Source organism: Momordica charantia (assembly GCF_013281855.1).
Source record: "Momordica charantia cultivar OHB3-1 chromosome 5 unlocalized genomic scaffold, Mcharantia_2.0 BLBB01000005.1, whole genome shotgun sequence".
Taxonomy (NCBI): domain Eukaryota; kingdom Viridiplantae; phylum Streptophyta; class Magnoliopsida; order Cucurbitales; family Cucurbitaceae; genus Momordica; species Momordica charantia.
The window spans coordinates 1,786,488-1,804,519 of record NW_028275163.1 but is presented as its reverse complement, the minus strand read 5'-3'; the positions used below and the strand labels follow the sequence as shown (position 1 = coordinate 1,804,519).

The 18,032-nt window shown below is 38.6% G+C and overlaps 1 protein-coding gene and 1 long non-coding RNA gene across 3 annotated transcripts; both read right to left on the bottom strand.

Moving 5' to 3' along the window:
* Positions 1-3,554: 3,554 nt before the first annotated feature.
* On the bottom strand, positions 3,555-5,447 carry LOC148211132 (uncharacterized). The gene is made up of 3 exons (XR_015790682.1): positions 5,397-5,447; positions 4,126-4,241; positions 3,555-3,587 (listed from the first exon to the last, which is right to left on the bottom strand). It is a non-coding gene; the product is annotated as an uncharacterized LOC148211132 (long non-coding RNA).
* A 7,388-nt stretch (positions 5,448-12,835) lies between these two features.
* On the bottom strand, positions 12,836-17,541 carry BSK2 (BR-signaling kinase 2). Of its 2 annotated transcripts, XM_088124190.1 has the most exons (11): positions 17,082-17,531; positions 16,765-16,985; positions 16,475-16,610; positions 15,666-15,799; positions 15,403-15,508; positions 15,184-15,269; positions 14,769-14,954; positions 14,501-14,659; positions 13,853-13,966; positions 13,426-13,722; positions 12,836-13,177 (listed from the first exon to the last, which is right to left on the bottom strand). In XM_088124190.1, exons 1-10 carry the CDS (start codon positions 17,161-17,163, stop codon positions 13,471-13,473), a joined length of 1,476 nt encoding a protein of 491 aa, XP_087980316.1. In that variant the 5' UTR covers positions 17,164-17,531; the 3' UTR covers positions 12,836-13,177; positions 13,426-13,470. The 2 variants fall into 2 exon arrangements, with proteins under 2 accessions (XP_087980316.1, XP_022147029.2); XM_022291337.2 differs by having other exon boundaries at positions 16,765-17,541.
* Between the last annotated feature and the right edge of the window lie 491 nt (positions 17,542-18,032).

The window sequence follows — 18,032 nt, the reverse complement described above, 5'->3', positions numbered from 1 at the left end:
TCTCTTTGGCTCAAAAACAATAAATTGTTGATGAGTTGGATTGGATTGAAAGTATTTTTTAGACGACCCACCTAATTATTTGGGTAATAAGTTTATTCAACTAAAACAACTCTTATTAAGTAATGAACTCAACTCAACCCAACCATAAAATATTTGGATTGGGTTTATTCGAGTTAAATATTGTATAAATAAAAATACAAATACAAATAATAATATCATAATCATTTATTTACACATTTTCTAACATTGAATCAAGATCCAATATAAATCAAGGTTTATTCATATGGTTAGAAATTACACCTCAAAACCTTAAAAATTTATTTTTAAAAATTGTTTGAGAATAAATAATATATTTTTTAATATTATATAGAAAATTTTAATTATTTAAATATGATTTTTTCCAAAACTAAATTTTAAAATATTGTAGTTTTAACTTGGAAGCAAAATCGCCTCTTGAAGAGATGACCTTGCTATGCGTGTAGTCAAATTGTCTCTCCAAGCTAACACGAGCTTAGCTATTGACACATATATCTGACCATAAGTTCAAACCTCTCACCGTACTTGTTGTACTAAACAAAATGAAAGAATTATTTTAAAAATTAGTTTTGAAATAATTATATTTAAACAATTAAATTTTTTACAATATTAAAAAAATGTCAATCCATACAAAATTATTGAATGAAATAAGATTAAAATAAATATATCTATGTTTAATTTTATGGTGAGTAAAAAAAAAATTTTTAAAATTAAAAATAAAGTTATTTTAAGTAAACTCTTGAACCTATCCTGATCTATAAAAATTTTATATATTTAAACTGAACTCAATCCAAATGCTATGAACTGAGTCATTCTTCGGTTTTTCGAGTGATCCAATTTTTAGCAAAGTATTATTCAATAATAAAAAAAAAAGGAAAAATTTCTTCTAGAAGGCTCCCTTGGGATAAAGAAAACTAATTTGTCCCAAGTATCCAAAGTCTAAACCTCTTGCATGCAAAGCACGCTGCAACCACCGCCTTTTTTGACAACTTCTTTCTATAACCTTACGGTTATATGTTTTTTTTTTTTTTCACAAGAAGAAATGAATAAATAAATGCATATATATAAAAGGTTTAGAGATAAGAAATACACTCTTCTTTTGTCGTCATCGTCATCGTCCTCGTATCCGAACATAATCCAAGTGTTCTTTGTTTACCCCTCTTATCGAGAGTCGAGGTGTAAACTGAAAATAAAGAAACGACCATCACAAGAGTACTTCTCTATTAACTGAGCAGATAAATTTTCTACTGAACATCAAAAAACTTTTTCTAAGTATTTGCTTAACTTTCTACAAAATGAAACCATCTTTATAGCTTCTTTTTGGTAGATTCCAATTTCTCAGTTTTTTGTTTTTAGTTTTTGATAAATATAAGCATTTAGTAACTCTTCATGTTTCACATTCCTCATTTTTAAGAAATCTTTCCAAACTTCAACAGAAATTTTAGAAATAACAAAATCAAGTTTCTTGTTTCTCGTTCTCGTTTTCAATTTTCTTAAAAATAAAGCATTATTTTATTATTCTTGACAATATTAAATATTAAAAAATAAATATAACATAAAAAATGGAATATTTAATTTTTCACTTAAAACTTTTTTTTCCAAACATGTTTCTTCCTTTTTCTCACCAGAAGAGAAAGGATAAGAAACACGAAACAATTACCAAAAGAATTTTTTTACTTTTATTTATTTTTATTTAAAAAACACGAAACCCATAAAATAAAAACGGGACCAAACCAGACCTAAGTGGACGCAATACTTGATCTCATTTCGAGATGCAACTTTACTCTCCCCTCAATATGCCCTTCTTAAACTAAATCAAAAATCTTACAACTTTTTTTGTGAAGGTCATAAAACCTTGCATGGCCCTCAAAATGCCGTTGAACCAATTTCTTTCGAGCCCCTTGAAACCCTCCAAGCCACAAATTCTTCAACACCCCATTTTGCCTAAATCATGAAAGCCAAGTGTCTGGTTTTCTCCAAATCCCACCAAAATTGGACAACTTTCATGTTTATGCCAACTCATAACTTTTTGAGTTACGTCAAAGTGAGCATAGTTTAGTGGTAATTGACATATGCCTCATGTCACCCGTGAGACCTCCCGCTTAAATAATACCATGAATCTCCATTTAGATCTCCCGTGAGGTGGAGATGAAAAATTTCTCTGCTATATATACACACACACTACAATAATTCTATTATCCATTTTATATACATACTAAAAAAAATTATGTATACTTCTCTTCCCACTCATCCAATATATATTATATGTGGTAGAAATAGACTTGAAATGAGATTTTATCTTTAGAAATTAACCAATTATATAAAAAAATTTGTCTTCATTTAAGACAAAAAGATTTATTGAAAAATAATTTAAAATATAAAAAACCCCACCCCAATCCCCCGTGAGATTTCGAAATTTCACGGGATGGAGAAGGGGAAGCCTTTCCCGTCCCCTCCCCATGGACATCCCTAATCTCCATCACATATTGGTTGAACTAAAAGCAAATCTCAAAAGCAAAAATCAACTTTGAATTTTGGATTAACAAACTCAACTATCAATTTGTTAGCACCTCAATTCGTGATTTCAATTATTGAATTTTGGACACTGAAAACGCGTTTAGGAACGAATTTAGATGTCAAGATCGCTTTGGTCATTTAGATGTCAAGATCGCTTTGGTCATTCTCTAAAACCACTTGTATATCATTCCCAAATATATATCTATATATCTCAATGTTTGACAATAAAATACAAGTAATTTTCGTGCAAAAGCAATTACATACCTAAAAAAGATCACAACCAAACTACTCGGTAACAATGAGCAATAATCTAACAAGCACGTTACTAACCTATGCAACTATCCTAACTGGCTGCATAAATGTCAAATGACTCTCATCAAAATACAAAATACAAAATCAAACATCTCAACTATAAACTACCTGAAACCAAAAAAAAAAAAAAAAAAAAAAATATATATATATATGATTTCACATTAGAAGTGACAAAAATGAAAGATAAGAAAGCTGAGTACCAAGAGTTCACAAGTTCATTCATTAGGCTTACACAGCAATTTAAGTTTCCACAAGAGTATAGACGACCCCCACGAGGGTCTATATTACAAGAACAAACATGGACATCATTGCCCTACAGTCGTAACCTACACGTCGATGAACTTAGATTAGCATTAGCATCATTTTTTTACATGACAATGCGTATACAGATATGGTCACTGGTATCCAGACACTAACCTTTGAGTTCGCCCACAGTTACACTTCCAATTTCAGGTCAGGTGGTGATTCAAGGAAGGAAATAGAGATCAGCTCAGATCTATATTTCTCTACATCGGATTCTTTCCCTTCCACCAGATTGTGGCCTACCCCGTTGTTTACCAGATTGAGGTTCTCACTACTAAGCTTTCCAGACGATCGCTTGGAAGAAAGAGCTGATTCTGGTTGTGAGTAAGAGATGGCGATAAGCGACTCACGAGTCACTTCCTCAGGTTCATTCCTTCCAGGTGCTGTTATATCCATATAATGACACTCTGTTTTGTTTTCTGCAAGTGATTTGATATGTTATTCTAGCTGGACATGAAGTGATACAGAAGCTGTAATGAACTATTAACGGCACTGGCAATGCATGGCAACAAAATAATTATGAGAAAAATTTCCAACATACAATCAAACCCTTTTCGTAGCATACAAACTTCAGAGGACCTACCCTGTAAACGCAATAAATAAAGTCCTGCAGCAAATATGGAGAAGCACACAAAAGCAGCAAAGAATGGGAGAGAAAAGGAATACTACAGAATTTGATTGCATTTGAACAAATAGGTAAATGATGTTTAGATGTCAGAGCAGATTTTGCACGGACAAACTTATGTGTACTATAATAGTTTTAAAATACAACAGATTATTGGGTAGAATACCCATAAAAATTAAGGAGGTACTCATGACTTGATAAAAGTAAAGAATCATTATTTGTGCAGCAACCTGATTCAACCAGAGTACAAAAAACAGACCTTAAAAAAATTACTAAAAGAAATAAAAGGAGCTATGAGCCTTCACCTAATAATTTTAAGTCAAGCGGCTTGCCTAGATTATCTCATTTTTTAAAAATTGAATGCAAAAAGCTCCCTCTCATGGTGCATTTCTGTGGGGCATGGAGTCTGATCGGCTGGAACTTTTTCAGGGTCTATAGTGTTGGAAACCTAAGGCAGAATAGAAAAGAGAGAACTGAAAAGAATAACCGGGAGCGGGAGAATACCACAAGCACACAGCTCAACTAAATTGAATACTCCATTCATTCCCATTCTGACCAGAAAAAAATTTACAACATGCCTATTTTTGGTAAAGGAGGCATATTTAAATAAGACTAAGAACTTAAATCCAAATATAGCCTCTCAACCATATCTTGACAACACTTATCTCCTCGTACAACCAGAGCCTACAAATGGTTCTCTATGTTTTTCCAAGCCATCAAAAACCCAAAACTTACATAAGTTAGTCAGACAACAGAACTGACCCTGCGTTGAAATAATTAAATTTATTGGTCTTTAATCAAAGATTTCAACAGGTTATTTCATATTCAGAAATAATTTGTAGAGTTCACTACATTAAAAATGTGTTTCAATCATTTGAAATTCATCTCTACATTCGAATCAGAACCATAAAAATTTGATACACCAAAACATTGCACAAAACAATCGCAAGAAACTCTTTCTATAGATAACTTAGAAAAAAATATGTCCGCCAAGCAAGAAGCTATTTTAAGCATATCCGAAAAATTTAAACTATCTCAACTAAATTTTCAGATTATGATAGAGCGAGGGGCACGGTTCCAATTTTCAACAGGATGATTATAAAGATTGAGGGAAACTTAACGCCATACACCACTTTCGTCTATTTGATGCAAATCTCCAGAACAACGAATTCAAGAATCCTAAAAAACGGCGGAGCCAAATTCAAGTAAACGCCAATTTGCAGTTAGATGTAACGACACGTCTTGAACAATCTTGAGACTACACCTTCATGATTCTCCGTCTCCGAATCCTAAATCCAAAAACTCTACCGATACACTAGATGCCATAATTTGAATTTCCCGATTTAAAAGCTTGCCGGCGATCAACCAATATCTCCGACAAACGAAATCGACTTTTAAATAGCTACGAATTCCATGTCCTTTCGCGATAAAAGAGGATGAAGAAATTTTCACCAAGCAGGGAAAAAAAAAACAATCAAAGATCACAGGCAGATTAAACGACAATTAAACCCGAATCAACGGAAAATCGAAGAGACAAATAATCGATCGAAAAGGAACATAAACGAAAAACACGAGCGAAAATTCAAAGGAAGAGAGAAAATACCTAGAGGAAGCGGGTAACGCGCAATACGGTCTTTACGAAATCTGATCAACGACCCCTACGATCTATTTAAATCAATTAATTTTTAAAATATAATAAATAAGGAAAATTCCGTATTTATTGCGGGCCATGTCTAAAATTTTAAATTAATCCCTAATAACGTGGAACACGGTCCAATTTTTTTAATCATTTTTTTCAAATTTTTAAATCTTTTTTCGTAGGGGTTATATTTCTATGAGAAATTATAAAAAAAACATAAGAACAAAAATTTAACAATACATTATTTCAAAAAAAAATTGCATAATTGAATTATGCTATATTGCCGTTTAGTAAATATTTATTTTTAAATATATATTTATAGATTGCTTTGTTAGTTTATTTGTGCAGGCTATATTATTTAAAAATAAGATAAAATAATTCACAACTTACTTTGTATTTTGGAATTTTATTATTAAAATAGTATTTTATATGTAAATAATAATTTAGAAAACGGCGTTAGTTACAAGTTTGCACGCGCTGTGTCACAATCGCACCTTTTCAAAGCAGCTCGAGCGATTGTGCGACACTTGCTCTAGCTCAAACGAGCAAGTCAGCCAGGAAAAACTGTAAGTTGCGGACAATCTCGGTCGTGGGTCTAGCCTCCGCTCACGTTTTAGGAGAAAATTGGTTTTAGAAAATGTGAGAGAGAAAAACAGTTGAAAACATCTTTAAAACAAGCATTGTAGACATTGGATGCAAGAAAGCTTTGATTGCAAGAAAGTATACAACACTTGGTCGGGGGAAGGTTTGATGACTACTTGGTCCCCCTAAGGTACATTATAAGGCATTTGGTGTGGCAGGTGTAGACGTCCTAAGTGGCGAGGAGTCACTCGGTGGCCTACAGGGCCCGTTTGAACTCCGATTGACTTGAAATTTGGCGTGCTTACATATCTTACTAATACACACCTAGTTCCAAAGCCGCTTGGCCAAATTCCACCTACAACCCCAAAAACCCGATACAAGAAAATTACACTAGAAAGCTTTAAAGACATGAAAGGAAAGCGAGTGGTGAGGATGGTTTGGATATGCGGCCATGGGTAACTCACCCTGGACAAGCATGCCCACAACATTCTCCCCCACTTAAACGGTTGACGTCCCTGTCAACTGCTGCAACTTGAAGTCCTCGATCTTCGTCTTCCAGGCTTCAAGGTCTTCTTCTCGTTCCCAGCTGGTCTCTGCATCAGGTAGGTCCTTCCATTTGACGAGGAATTCTCGAACTTTTCGAACGGGTCTCCCCACCTTTCTGGTTCTCTCTGCTAGGATCTCTTCTGCTTCTTTGTCTTCCTTCCGTTTGAAGTCGATGTCGGGCCGCACAACAGCATTGCGTTCGTCATCCTCAAGGTCGGGGTGGTAAGGTTTTAAATTGCTCACATGGATTACCGGGTGGATCTTCATCCAAGCTGGTAACACCACCTTATACGAGACACTCCCCACCTTCTTAACGACTTCCACGGGTCCCTCATACTTTCTCACGAGTCTCTGGTCTTTGCGTCCTCGGAAACGAATCTGTTCTGGCCTCAGCTTGATAAGAACTTTGTCGCCTACTCGAAATTCGAGAGGGCGTCTCTTGCGGTCGGCCCATTTCTTCATATGCTTGGAAGCTTTCTCCAAATATGCTCGAGCAATTTCTGTCGTCTGCTTCCATTCCTTTGTGAAGTTGTGGGCTTGAGGACTTTTCCCCGCATACGGGTGGTCAAGAATATGTGGCATAGACGGCTGTCTTCCGCACACAATCTCAAAGGGGCTCTTTCCTGTTGAAGAACTTGTCTGGCCGTTAAAACAGAATTGAGCCACATCTAACAGCTGGACCCAGTTCTTTTGTCTGGCATCGATGAAGTGACGCAGGTATTCCTCAAGCATGCTGTTGAATCTCTCTGTCTTACCATCGGTCGGTGGGTGATAACTCGAGGAAATGTTCAAGCTTGAACCCAGAATAGAAAAAAGTTCCGTCCAGAAGGTTCCTGTAAATCGGCCATCCCTGTCGCTAACGATGCTCGTCGGAACTCCCCATAGCTTTACTATATGTTTAAAGAACAACTGCGCCGTCAGCTCGACGGAACACGTCTTGGGAGTCGGAATGAAAGTTGCATATTTGGAAAATCGATCGATAACGACAAGAATGGCTTCATGTTCTCCTACCTTGGGCAAGTGAGAGATGAAGTCGAGCGACACACTCTCCCATGGTCTCGTAGGAGTTGGTAGGGGTTCAAGCAACCCTGCTATTTTAGTCCTTTCTACCTTATCTTGCTGACAGATAAGACAGGTCTTCGTGTATTGCATCACATCTTCCCGCATATTTGGCCAAAAGTACCCCTTTTTCAGCAAGACGTAAGTCCGTTGCCACCCCGGGTGACCAGCCCATAGAGTATCGTGACACTCAAGTAGGAGCTTCTTTCTCAGGTCTCCCGTTCTTGGCACGTACAGTCTGTTTCCTCTTGTAAATAATAGGTCCCCTTCAACCCAGAACTGGCGGGTCTTCCCGGTCTTAGCCAGCTCGACCACAGTTCGGGCGGAGGGGTCTCTTTGAAGATATTCTCTAATGAGGTCACGGATCGACCCGTCCACTTTGCTGGTGTGAATGTGGGCTAACATGCACAGGGCCGCATGTTCTACTTTACGGCTAAGAGCGTCGGCAGCTTGGTTGGACTTTCCTGCCTTGTATTCAAACTTAAAATCAAACTCGGCTAACAATTCCTGCCATCTGGCCTGTTTGGATGTTAGCTTAGGCTGATTGAAGAAGTGGCAAATTGCACTGTTGTCCGTCTTTACCACAAAATATGAGCCCAACAAGTACTGCCTCCAAGACCTGAGGCAGTGAACGACTGCTAGCATTTCTTTCTCTGATACGGTATAACGTCGTTCCGCATTATTCAGCTTGCGACTTTCGTAAGCGATCGGGTGACCGTTTTGGAGGACACCACCTAAAGCGTAGTCTGAAGCATCCGTTTCTACTTCAAATGGCTTCGTCACGTCGGCTAGCCCAAGTACTGGGCCTTTCATCATGGCCGCCTTTAGATCTTCGAAGGCGTCTTGACTTTCCTTCGACCACATCCAAGTCATTCCTTTCTTCAGTAACTCTGTCATTGGGGTGGCTCTCCTTGAGAATCCTTCGATAAATCGTCGGTAGTAGTTGGCCAACCCTAAAAAGGAGCGCAACTCGATCACAGAGGTAGGGACTCTCCATTCTTGGATCGCCTTTACCTTATCTGTGTCCATACTGATTTGCCCCTGTTCGATCACGTGGCCAAGGAACATGATCCGCTTTTGTGCGAACGCACACTTTTCCTTCTTTACGTATAACTGATTCTGCCTTAGTTTGTCGAAGACCAACCTGAGATGGATCTGGTGTTCTTTCAGCGTCGGACTGTGTACCACTATATCGTCTAGATAGACTACCACAAACTGATCGAGATATTCGTGAAAGACCTGATTCATCATAGTACAGAACGTGGCAGGGGCATTCGTTAATCCAAAAGGCATCACGAGGAATTCAAAAGCCACATACCTCGTCACACAAGTAGTTTTAGGCTCGTCACCTTCTGCAATACGCATTTGGTAGTAGCCCGACCTGAGATCCAATTTCGTGAAGTATTTAGCTCCATGTAATTGATCAAACAGGTCGGTTATGATAGGGAGGGGATACTTGTTGCGAACCGTGACTTTGTTGAGGGCTCTATAGTCAATGCACAGACGCAACATCCCATCCTTCTTTTTCTGAAACAGCACAGGGGCTTCGAAGGGAGCTTTAGCTGGGCGGATGAACCCAGCGTTTAACAACTCATCTAGCTGCTTTCGGAGTTTGGCTAACTCCGGTGGAGCCATCCGGTAAGCATTCTTTGCCGGAGGTTTAGCTCCTGGAATGAGCTCGATTTCGTGGTCAATCCCTCGTCGAGGAGGTAAGGTCTTCGGTAAACTATCTGGCATTATGTCAACATACTCTTTCATGACAACTTGAATTTCAGGTGGGACATCTCTTGTCTCCACCGGCTGTTCGACCATCGGAATGGCCATAAAGGTAGGTTCCTCCCGGTTGAGGCCTTTCTTCAACTGTAACGCGGATATCATCCTTATGCCACCAGGTTGTTTGATGCTAGCTGTGACCACAGTAGGACTATTACTAGTGACAATCATACACTTGGCCAGAGGCATCGGTATGACTTTATGTTCGATGAGGAACTCCATCCCCAGTACAACGTCGAAGTCGTCCATGCGAACTACTACGAAATCGACACTGTCTGTCCACGTCCCCAATTTCAACATCACTCTTATAGAAACTCCTACAATGGGTAGAGCTTCGGAGTTGACGGCCTTCATCTTACCCGTATCCTTCTCAATAGTCAATTTCAGTCGGCGGGCTTCCTGTTCTGATATGAAGTTGTGGGTTGCACCCGAATCCACTATGGTGCTCTTTGCAGGGTTACAATTGATCGTAGCATCTACGAACATAAGCCCCTTTTCGGACGTTCCTTTGGGTCCATTGACCCTCTTTTGAATGGCATATAGGAATTTTAACGCCCCCATTCTAGGTGTTTCTTCGTCTTCTTCTTTCTCACAATCCGTTTCGACTTCAGGTTCATTGCACGACTGAACGGATGCTTGAAGGGCAGTAAGGGCAGCTCGGTGTGGGCATTCGGCTACCCGGTGGGGACCTTTGCATAAGAAGCATGACATCGGCCTTTGAGCGTTTTGACTTTGTGGATAGGGTCCTCGGGAAGGACCGGGATTCGGGCCTTGAGGTCTCTTGTCAGCTCCCCCACTCTTTGGGGTAAAGGGTTTGAACGTCTTGTTTCCCCCAGTGGGGTTTGTAGCATTCTTTTTCGGGTGGGATGGTTCACTGTTATAGTCTAGCAATCTTTCGGCAGCGGCCATGGCGGTGGCAAGGTCTTGTACCCTTTGTTCATACAGCTTGGTTCTGGCCCACGGTTTCAATCCTTCGATAAAGACGAACACCTTGTCTTTCTCTGACATGTCGCGAATATCCAGCATCACGGCAGAGAATTGTTTCACGTAGTCCCGGATTGTTCCAGTGTGTCGGAGTTCACGTAGCTTCCTTCTAGCCATGAACTCGACATTGTCGGGGAAGAACTGACCCCTCAATTCTTTCTTCAGGTCATCCCAGCTATTGATCGTGCATCGACCATTCTGAATGTCGTTGACTTTAGATCTCCACCACAGCTTTGCATCATCAGTAAGATGCATGGTGGCCAAAGTCACTTTCATCTCTTCTGACGTTGTCCCCGTAGCCTTGAAGTACTGTTCTACGTCGAACAGGAAGTTCTCGAGATCTTTTGCGTCTCTATTGCCATTGAATGGTTTGGGCTCTGGGACCTTCAACTTGTTGAACCCCATGTTCGCTTGGTTGGGAGCCTGATTTCCCACGGCTCGCATGGTTAGGTTCACTCTAGTGTTTATTTCAGTCATCTCAGCTCGGAGGGTGTCGATGGTTACTTTGAAGTCTTATGTCATTTCGTTAAACAATTGCATCATTGCGGAATGCGAGTTGTTTAACTCACCCATACGTACTTCTATCTGTGTGTTTGGGTTCGTGGAACTATCTCCAAGTTCGAAGCTACCAGGACGCGTAGCTTTGCTTTCTAGGGTCTCAACCCTCATGGCTATATCTTGTATCGGCAACTCGTCTACACGGGCATTCACTGCGTCTATTTCTCCAAACTTCTCGGAGAATTCATCAACTCGCGCCTCCAGCAGACGGAGGGAATCTGGGACTCCTCTTAGGTAGAGAAGTTGTTCTTCTATCTCTACCAGTCGGTCGATGTGCGACTTGCTTAGTTGTTTTGTCGCCGACATGGTTCCGGACTTTTTCGGGTCGAGGAGCTAACTAAGCTTTGATACCACTTGTCACAATCGCACCTTTTCAAAGCAGCTCGAGCGATTGTGCGGCACTTGCTCTAGCTCAAACGAGCAAGTCAGCCAGGAAAAACTGTAAGTTGCGGACAATCTCGGTCGTGGGTCTAGCCTCCGCTCACGTTTTAGGAGAAAATTGGTTTTAGAAAACGTGAGAGAGAAAAACAGTTGAAAACATCTTTAAAACAAGCATTGTAGACATTGGATGCAAGAAAGCTTTGATTGCAAGAAAGTATACAACACTTGGTCGGACATTATAAGACATTTTTGGTGTGGCAGGTGTAGACGTCCTAAGTGGCGAGGAGTCACTCGGTGGCCTACAGGGCCCGTGTGAACTCCGATTGGCTTGAAATTTGGCGTGCTTACATATCTTACTAATACACACCTAGTTCCAAAGTCGCTCGGCCAAATTCCACCTACAACCCCAAAAACCCGATACAATAAAATTACACTAGAAAGCTTTAAAGACATGAAAGGAAAGCGAGTGGTGAGGATGGTTTGGACATGCGGTCATGGGTAACACACCGTGGACAAGCATGCCCACAACACGCTGCGCTACGCGTGAACCCATTATCAATTTAGGTAAAAAACCGGCACTGTTGACGTGGCGAACACCGTATTTGTTGGCGTGTTCAAATTAGACAAGGCGAGTAAAATTATGGTTTATTGTTCTATATGCCACAACTGATAAATATAATATTCGAAATTTAAAATTGAATTTCGAATAAATTATTTTTAATTTAGTTTTTTTTAGTACATTAAGTGGGGTAATTTAATTTATTTTGGTACTTTCAATTTTCCTCCATTTAAATTCTATATTTTCAAAATATTTATCTTGGCCTACCTACTCTTAAAAAGTAATTATTTGAGTTCATCAACTTATTTTTAATTTTATTTTTCTATCACAATTTCAACTCAACATTACACTCAATATATTGCTTAAAAAATAACAACTTATTAAAGGGTTACCATTACACGTTGAATTTGTGTTAAAATTTTTGTAAATAGAGACTAAAACTGTCACTTTTAAAAAATACAGGTACCAAAACAATATTTTAATAGTAGGTGACTAGAACAAACATGAAAGTATAAGAACCAAAGTGAATATTTTGAAAGTCTAGAAACCGAAATGAACTAGAGCTGAAAATATAGAAACAAAACTAATATTTCAATATAAATTTTATTCATATTTTAATTAACTAAAAATCATCTTTAAGCTAAAGAAGTTGAATTTCAATTAAAACACCAGCCTCAGAATCCCATTCCCATTTGAGAATTACAAAATGGGAATCAAATTTTAAAATTTTTAAAAATAATTTCAACCCTACTATATAATAAAATAAACAAAATTTTAAATACATTAACACTTTTATACTTCCATAAGAATAGCATTTTTTTTTATTTCTTTTAAAAAATATAGCAAGATGGCATGGCTATATCTTATTTTATATTTTGTAATTTTTAAATTTTCATAATTCCAGAAATTATTGCTAAAAGGACATGCCTTTGAAGCTAAGTAACACCATGACCCTCAAGTCTAAGCAAAATAATCCATAATTGTTTATTAGTTTTTTTTTTTTTTAAAGAAACTAACTTTCTTTTGTTTCATCATCATAATATAGAATATAATATGAAGAGAATTGAAACTACATAAAGGGGGAAAGAAATGATAATTAGCTAAAAGATCCCCGCAAATCATCAAATTTATATAGAAGCCCTCTAGTAGACTATTTTTTAAAATTTCAACCCTTACATTTTTGCTTTTAACCATTTGGTCCCTCTAAAATTTTTGGGCATCTGCTTGTCTACTCTCCCTCTGCTCTGTCTCCTCCTTTGTTAAAAAAATTGAAGGGAAGCTCTGATTTGTATAGTGAATCCCCCTAATTAAAATATAAACAAATTAATTAAATAATAAAAGGGAAAAAAATTCCTCAAATTCAATTTTCCCCTGTTTTCTCAGCAGAGTTGCAAAAAGTCATTTCATTCTCTATCTCTTTCATAAGAAAATTTTTCTAAGTTCAAACTTCAAATAGAACTCAAGAAGTTCCTTCTATGATGGATGCTTTTATACATGTTATGTTATCTAAGCAAATATCAGGTTTTGTTAACTAAGCAAATAGCCCCTTACCATGGCCAAAACGTCGATTCTTCGACTTCGATCATCTCTTCCCGCTTAACTGCGCCATATGTTTTGCTTCTTCGCTTCGAAGGAGGCTCCGTCGTTGAGCATGTCCTGCGCGTCTGACTCCATTCCTAGTTTTGAGAGGGCAAGAGCCTGCATGTAGAAGGAAGTCGGCCACTCGGGCAAGCATACCTGAGCTTGCATTGCGTCTCTCAATGCGAGTTCTGGTTGACCGACCATCAAGTACGAGAGCGCTCGTCTCACAAAGACAGTACCAGAAGGAACTGACATCATTGATACTAGCTGCATTTTCAAAGATGATCAGAATGTTAATTGTAAAAACGTCGAATATGGAGTTTTGAACCACCCATGATACATTATCTGACCCACGACAAAATATCGGAGTTCTAAAAGTCGAGATAGAAGGAATCACCTTTGAGTAGTACTCTATGGCATTTTTATAGTCCTTGTCTCTGAATGCAATATCCCCAAACTTTTTGGTGTTCAACATGTCTTGTACTTGCTGAGTCCACTCTTGGAATGAAAGCTGCAAATTGAATACAAGCAAGCATTCAGTCCATATAACACTAACATGTTGTTTACAAAACACAATCCTAGTTTTATATTTAGTGTGGGTTTGGGATGCCTTTTCAAATGCTTATGGATGAGTTTAAAAGCGTTTTTTTTTTCAATTTTCGACAATAAAAAATGGTTTGAAAGTTTTAAAAAACGGGTAAAAAGTACCTAAAAGTGCTTTTAGAGGAAGCATTTCACTAATTTTCTCCCAAAAGGTACTCATACTACAAGTGTTTCATTTGAAACGCGCCCATTTCAAATGCCAAACACACCTCGATATATGCATGAATAGAGCATCTTGAACTAGCATAACCCCTATTCCGAGGTGGCCCTAGTGGTAGAACTTAGGATGTTTACAGATACCCTCCCAAATTCCGGAGTCCAAAGCCTCCGAAGCAGCTCGAGCTGGCCTTACGGCCTTATGGTGGGCAAGTGAGTCATGAACATAATGGGGATTTATATCATATTACTAAGAATGACAAACATAAGGCAAAAATGAACACACTTCGCTATCGGCGCCCTCCTCGTCTTTGTAACCAACTTTAAGTAATATGTCGTGTACAGCAGTAAGATCCATTCGAACGCAAGCTTTTCCGAGTGCAGAAAGCATAGTTGGCAACACAACAGGCGTTTTAGTCAGGCCCATTAGTACATGGGATGCAACCTAGGATATCAACAAGAAGAAAAACTTGTGATTGCAAACAAAATAATTTAGGGTAACATGAAATCATTGATAAAGATTTCGGGTTAAGTCAGTGACATTAAAGGTTTACCTCCTGTTTTTGCAGTGCTGCCACTGCTGAAAGAACAGATTTTATATCGGGTCGATCTCTTGCTTCGTATTGGAGACATTTGGAAGCAAGATCAATCAACTGAGTTGCATCATCATCTCCATATTGTCCTTCCAAGGATGAATCCATTAGCAGCAATAAGTTCTTCCCTCTTAGCAAATCCAATGCCTGCAAGTGTAACCGATGTGATCAAGCTAGATAAAGTGGTTTCAAAAATCGCTCTAAAAAACGTATTTCATACACGTTTCAAATGAGATGCTTCTCCTCAAGAAGCAATCGATTAGTAAACGACATCCACTAGAAGAGATGACATACAGTGACAGTTTACTTTACTCGATGTGATAGATTCAACAAATAAGGGCACATTCAATGATCGAAAAGATTAAATTTATCGTACATGGCTTGGAGGAATGTGCTTCCCACTTAAAAGGTCCAGCAAAATGGTTCCATAACTGTAGATCACACTCTCTGGTATGGCCCTGCCTGAAAGAAACAAAATCAAGCATCTAATTTGCTAAAGAACCACTTGACATGCCTTTCTTTGAACTAAAATCATAATAAAAGTTCATAAGGTCTTTAAGAACTCGACCAGAAGCTCGGTGCTCTAGTGACGTACCCGTCCGTAGAAACTCTGGTGGAGTGTAAGCTAAATTAGTGCTGTAGCTTTTACCATCTCGACTATTCTTTATCAGACCAAAACTAGATAATCGAGGATCCCCATCCTGCCACAAGAAACCGAAGACCAATGATAGAGCAAGTTCGTTGCCAATATAAAATGCTTGGTATTGATGAATCAATAAAAACCATTGCAGACAAAAGTTAGTATTCTAAAAGTAAGAACCTTAAAAACAGTGATGTCTTTGAATGGCGAATGCATACCTCATCGAAGAGAACTCGGTAGGCATTTAGATCATGATATATTTTCCGGTTTTCTGTGCTGCAATGATCAAGGGCTTGTGCTATGTAATATGCAACTCTACCACGCATTTCCCAAGGAAATGGTTGTTTTTCCCCTGCAGTGTAAGAAAAATGAAAATCCCAGCACCAAGACAGCAAAAATCCTTATGTTCGACTGAACGGGCATTCTAAGACGTATCAATGAACAATGTTCTTCATCCCCTCAAAGGAGTTGTGGATGGAATTAACACGCACAAAATGTCAAGTTTCAATATTGCCCTCATGGTAATAAAAATATGCTAAAAAGTCATACAAAATTCATAACTATGGTTATAAAAGATTTCAAATGAAAGTGTATTGTATATATAGTCCTTTAATAACAAAAATTGAGGCCTTCCTCAAATTTGGGGGAGTCAATATCATACAGCATTTCATAGAGGACATGCAGCATACGTGGGTATCTAACTAAGCAAGACAAGAAGCCATTTACAGGGGAGAATTTACAAGAAAGGAAAGTCTCGAATCACGAGCAGGCATAGAGAAGTAAAGGTCAAACATGAAGGTCTAACACAGCCCTTTTCTGCTCTCGTCCTTAGCATTTCACACTAAGCTCTTTAATCCTACCAAACACAAAAGTTCTAGAGAATGCATATAACATACGAAATTACTAAACAATATCGAAATCAGGCATTTCGAGGATTTGACGCACTTGAAAACTGCAGATAATGCAATGGTTATAAAGATCAAAGAAACAAAGTAAAGAGAGAAACAAGTAAAAGACTAAACCACACAGTGAAACAGATGCTTTGAGAGAGTATCATTGGGCATATACTCTGCCACCAACAGCCTCTCATCCCCCTCTGCACAGCATCCAATCAAATTAACCAATCTCTTAAATCTCAGTTTACCAACTCCAGAAGCTTCAGTCTGTTTCAAATACAAAAAATCACATGCAATCAATAAACAAAAACTCATATGGAACCCAGTCCAGAATCACCATCCTCCATTTTCAGTTTACAGTAAACCGATTGATTGTAGAGACATAACTGAGAAATGGGTTCAACGTGCAAAAAGAGATTACCACGAACTGTTGAGGGTCAGGCCATGACTGCTTGGAGAAGCGTTTAATGGCGACCAATCGGTTATTCCGAAGCTTCCCTCTGTAAACCACATTGGGAGCTTTCTCTCCACTCTCAGAAACAATCAGCTCGGAGCTGAAGCCATTAGTGGCAGCTCGAAGCTCCACCAGTTCGAACTCTTTGAACGCCGGAACTTGTCCTTCTTCCAATTCCTCCCCATTAGCTTCAAAACCCCCAAAAATTTTCAAAACCCCGCAAAACCGATCTCGCACTACGCAATCGAAAAACAAAGAAAATACAAAGAGAGAAGGAAGCAGACCTGGATCTGGCTTGGGCTGAGGTGGGGGAGGGTCATCTTCAGTGGAAGGAATGTGAATGGTTTTGGACTGAAAACAGCCCATGATTGAAAGCTTACATAGAGAGCCACAGAGATGGAGGAAGAAGATTCACTGATGAACAAAATAGGGGGAAAAGTCAAAAAGAAAAGGAAATATTTGGAAATGGGTTAGAGGAAAAAGTGGAGAAAGAGCATGAAAAGGGGTTGGACTTGGGGGATTGTGACTCTACAGAGGGACTGTGAGCTCAGCTCAGTGGTCAATCCTAGAGAGAGAGAGAGAGAGAGAGAGAGAGAGAGAGAGTCACGTGATTATCTGAGGGATGGCATGTGATGCGAGACAGAAAACCAGGGACGTGGTTATGGGGAAGGAGAAAGTAAAGAAAGGGCCAAATGCCAATTTTTGGACACTACATTGCCACTGCCTCTAATGGCGGAAAAAAGCCCCATTTTTTCAGACTGAATTTGCAAATGGGGCTTCTTCTTTTTCCCCCACCACCCTTTCTTTTCTTGTTCTTTTGACAAGTATGGCTCGAGGGATGAGAATTAAGACGCAATAATTGGCTAAATTTGCAGAAATTAAGAGCCACTGGTGAGGGAGGGACTGGATACTGTATACTGTAGAGTATAATGATAAACATAATTAAGTTTAGTCAGAAAGTTTCAATTACTTGTACTTTTAATAATAAATTAGTGGTTCTGTAATTTGGAAAGTTTCTCATTTGAAAAGTGAAAAGTTTCTGATTAGTTGAAGGACATACATTATTTTGGTAAATGTTACTTTACATTTTTTGCTAGCTGAGTACATCAATTTGGAGGTATGGGTATTGAATCTCCGATCTCGAATAAATGAATATATGTAAATTATTGTTCAGCTATGTTGGTATTAACTTAAAAAAATCATTAATGTATAGTCAAAGATTACTTTCATGTTTA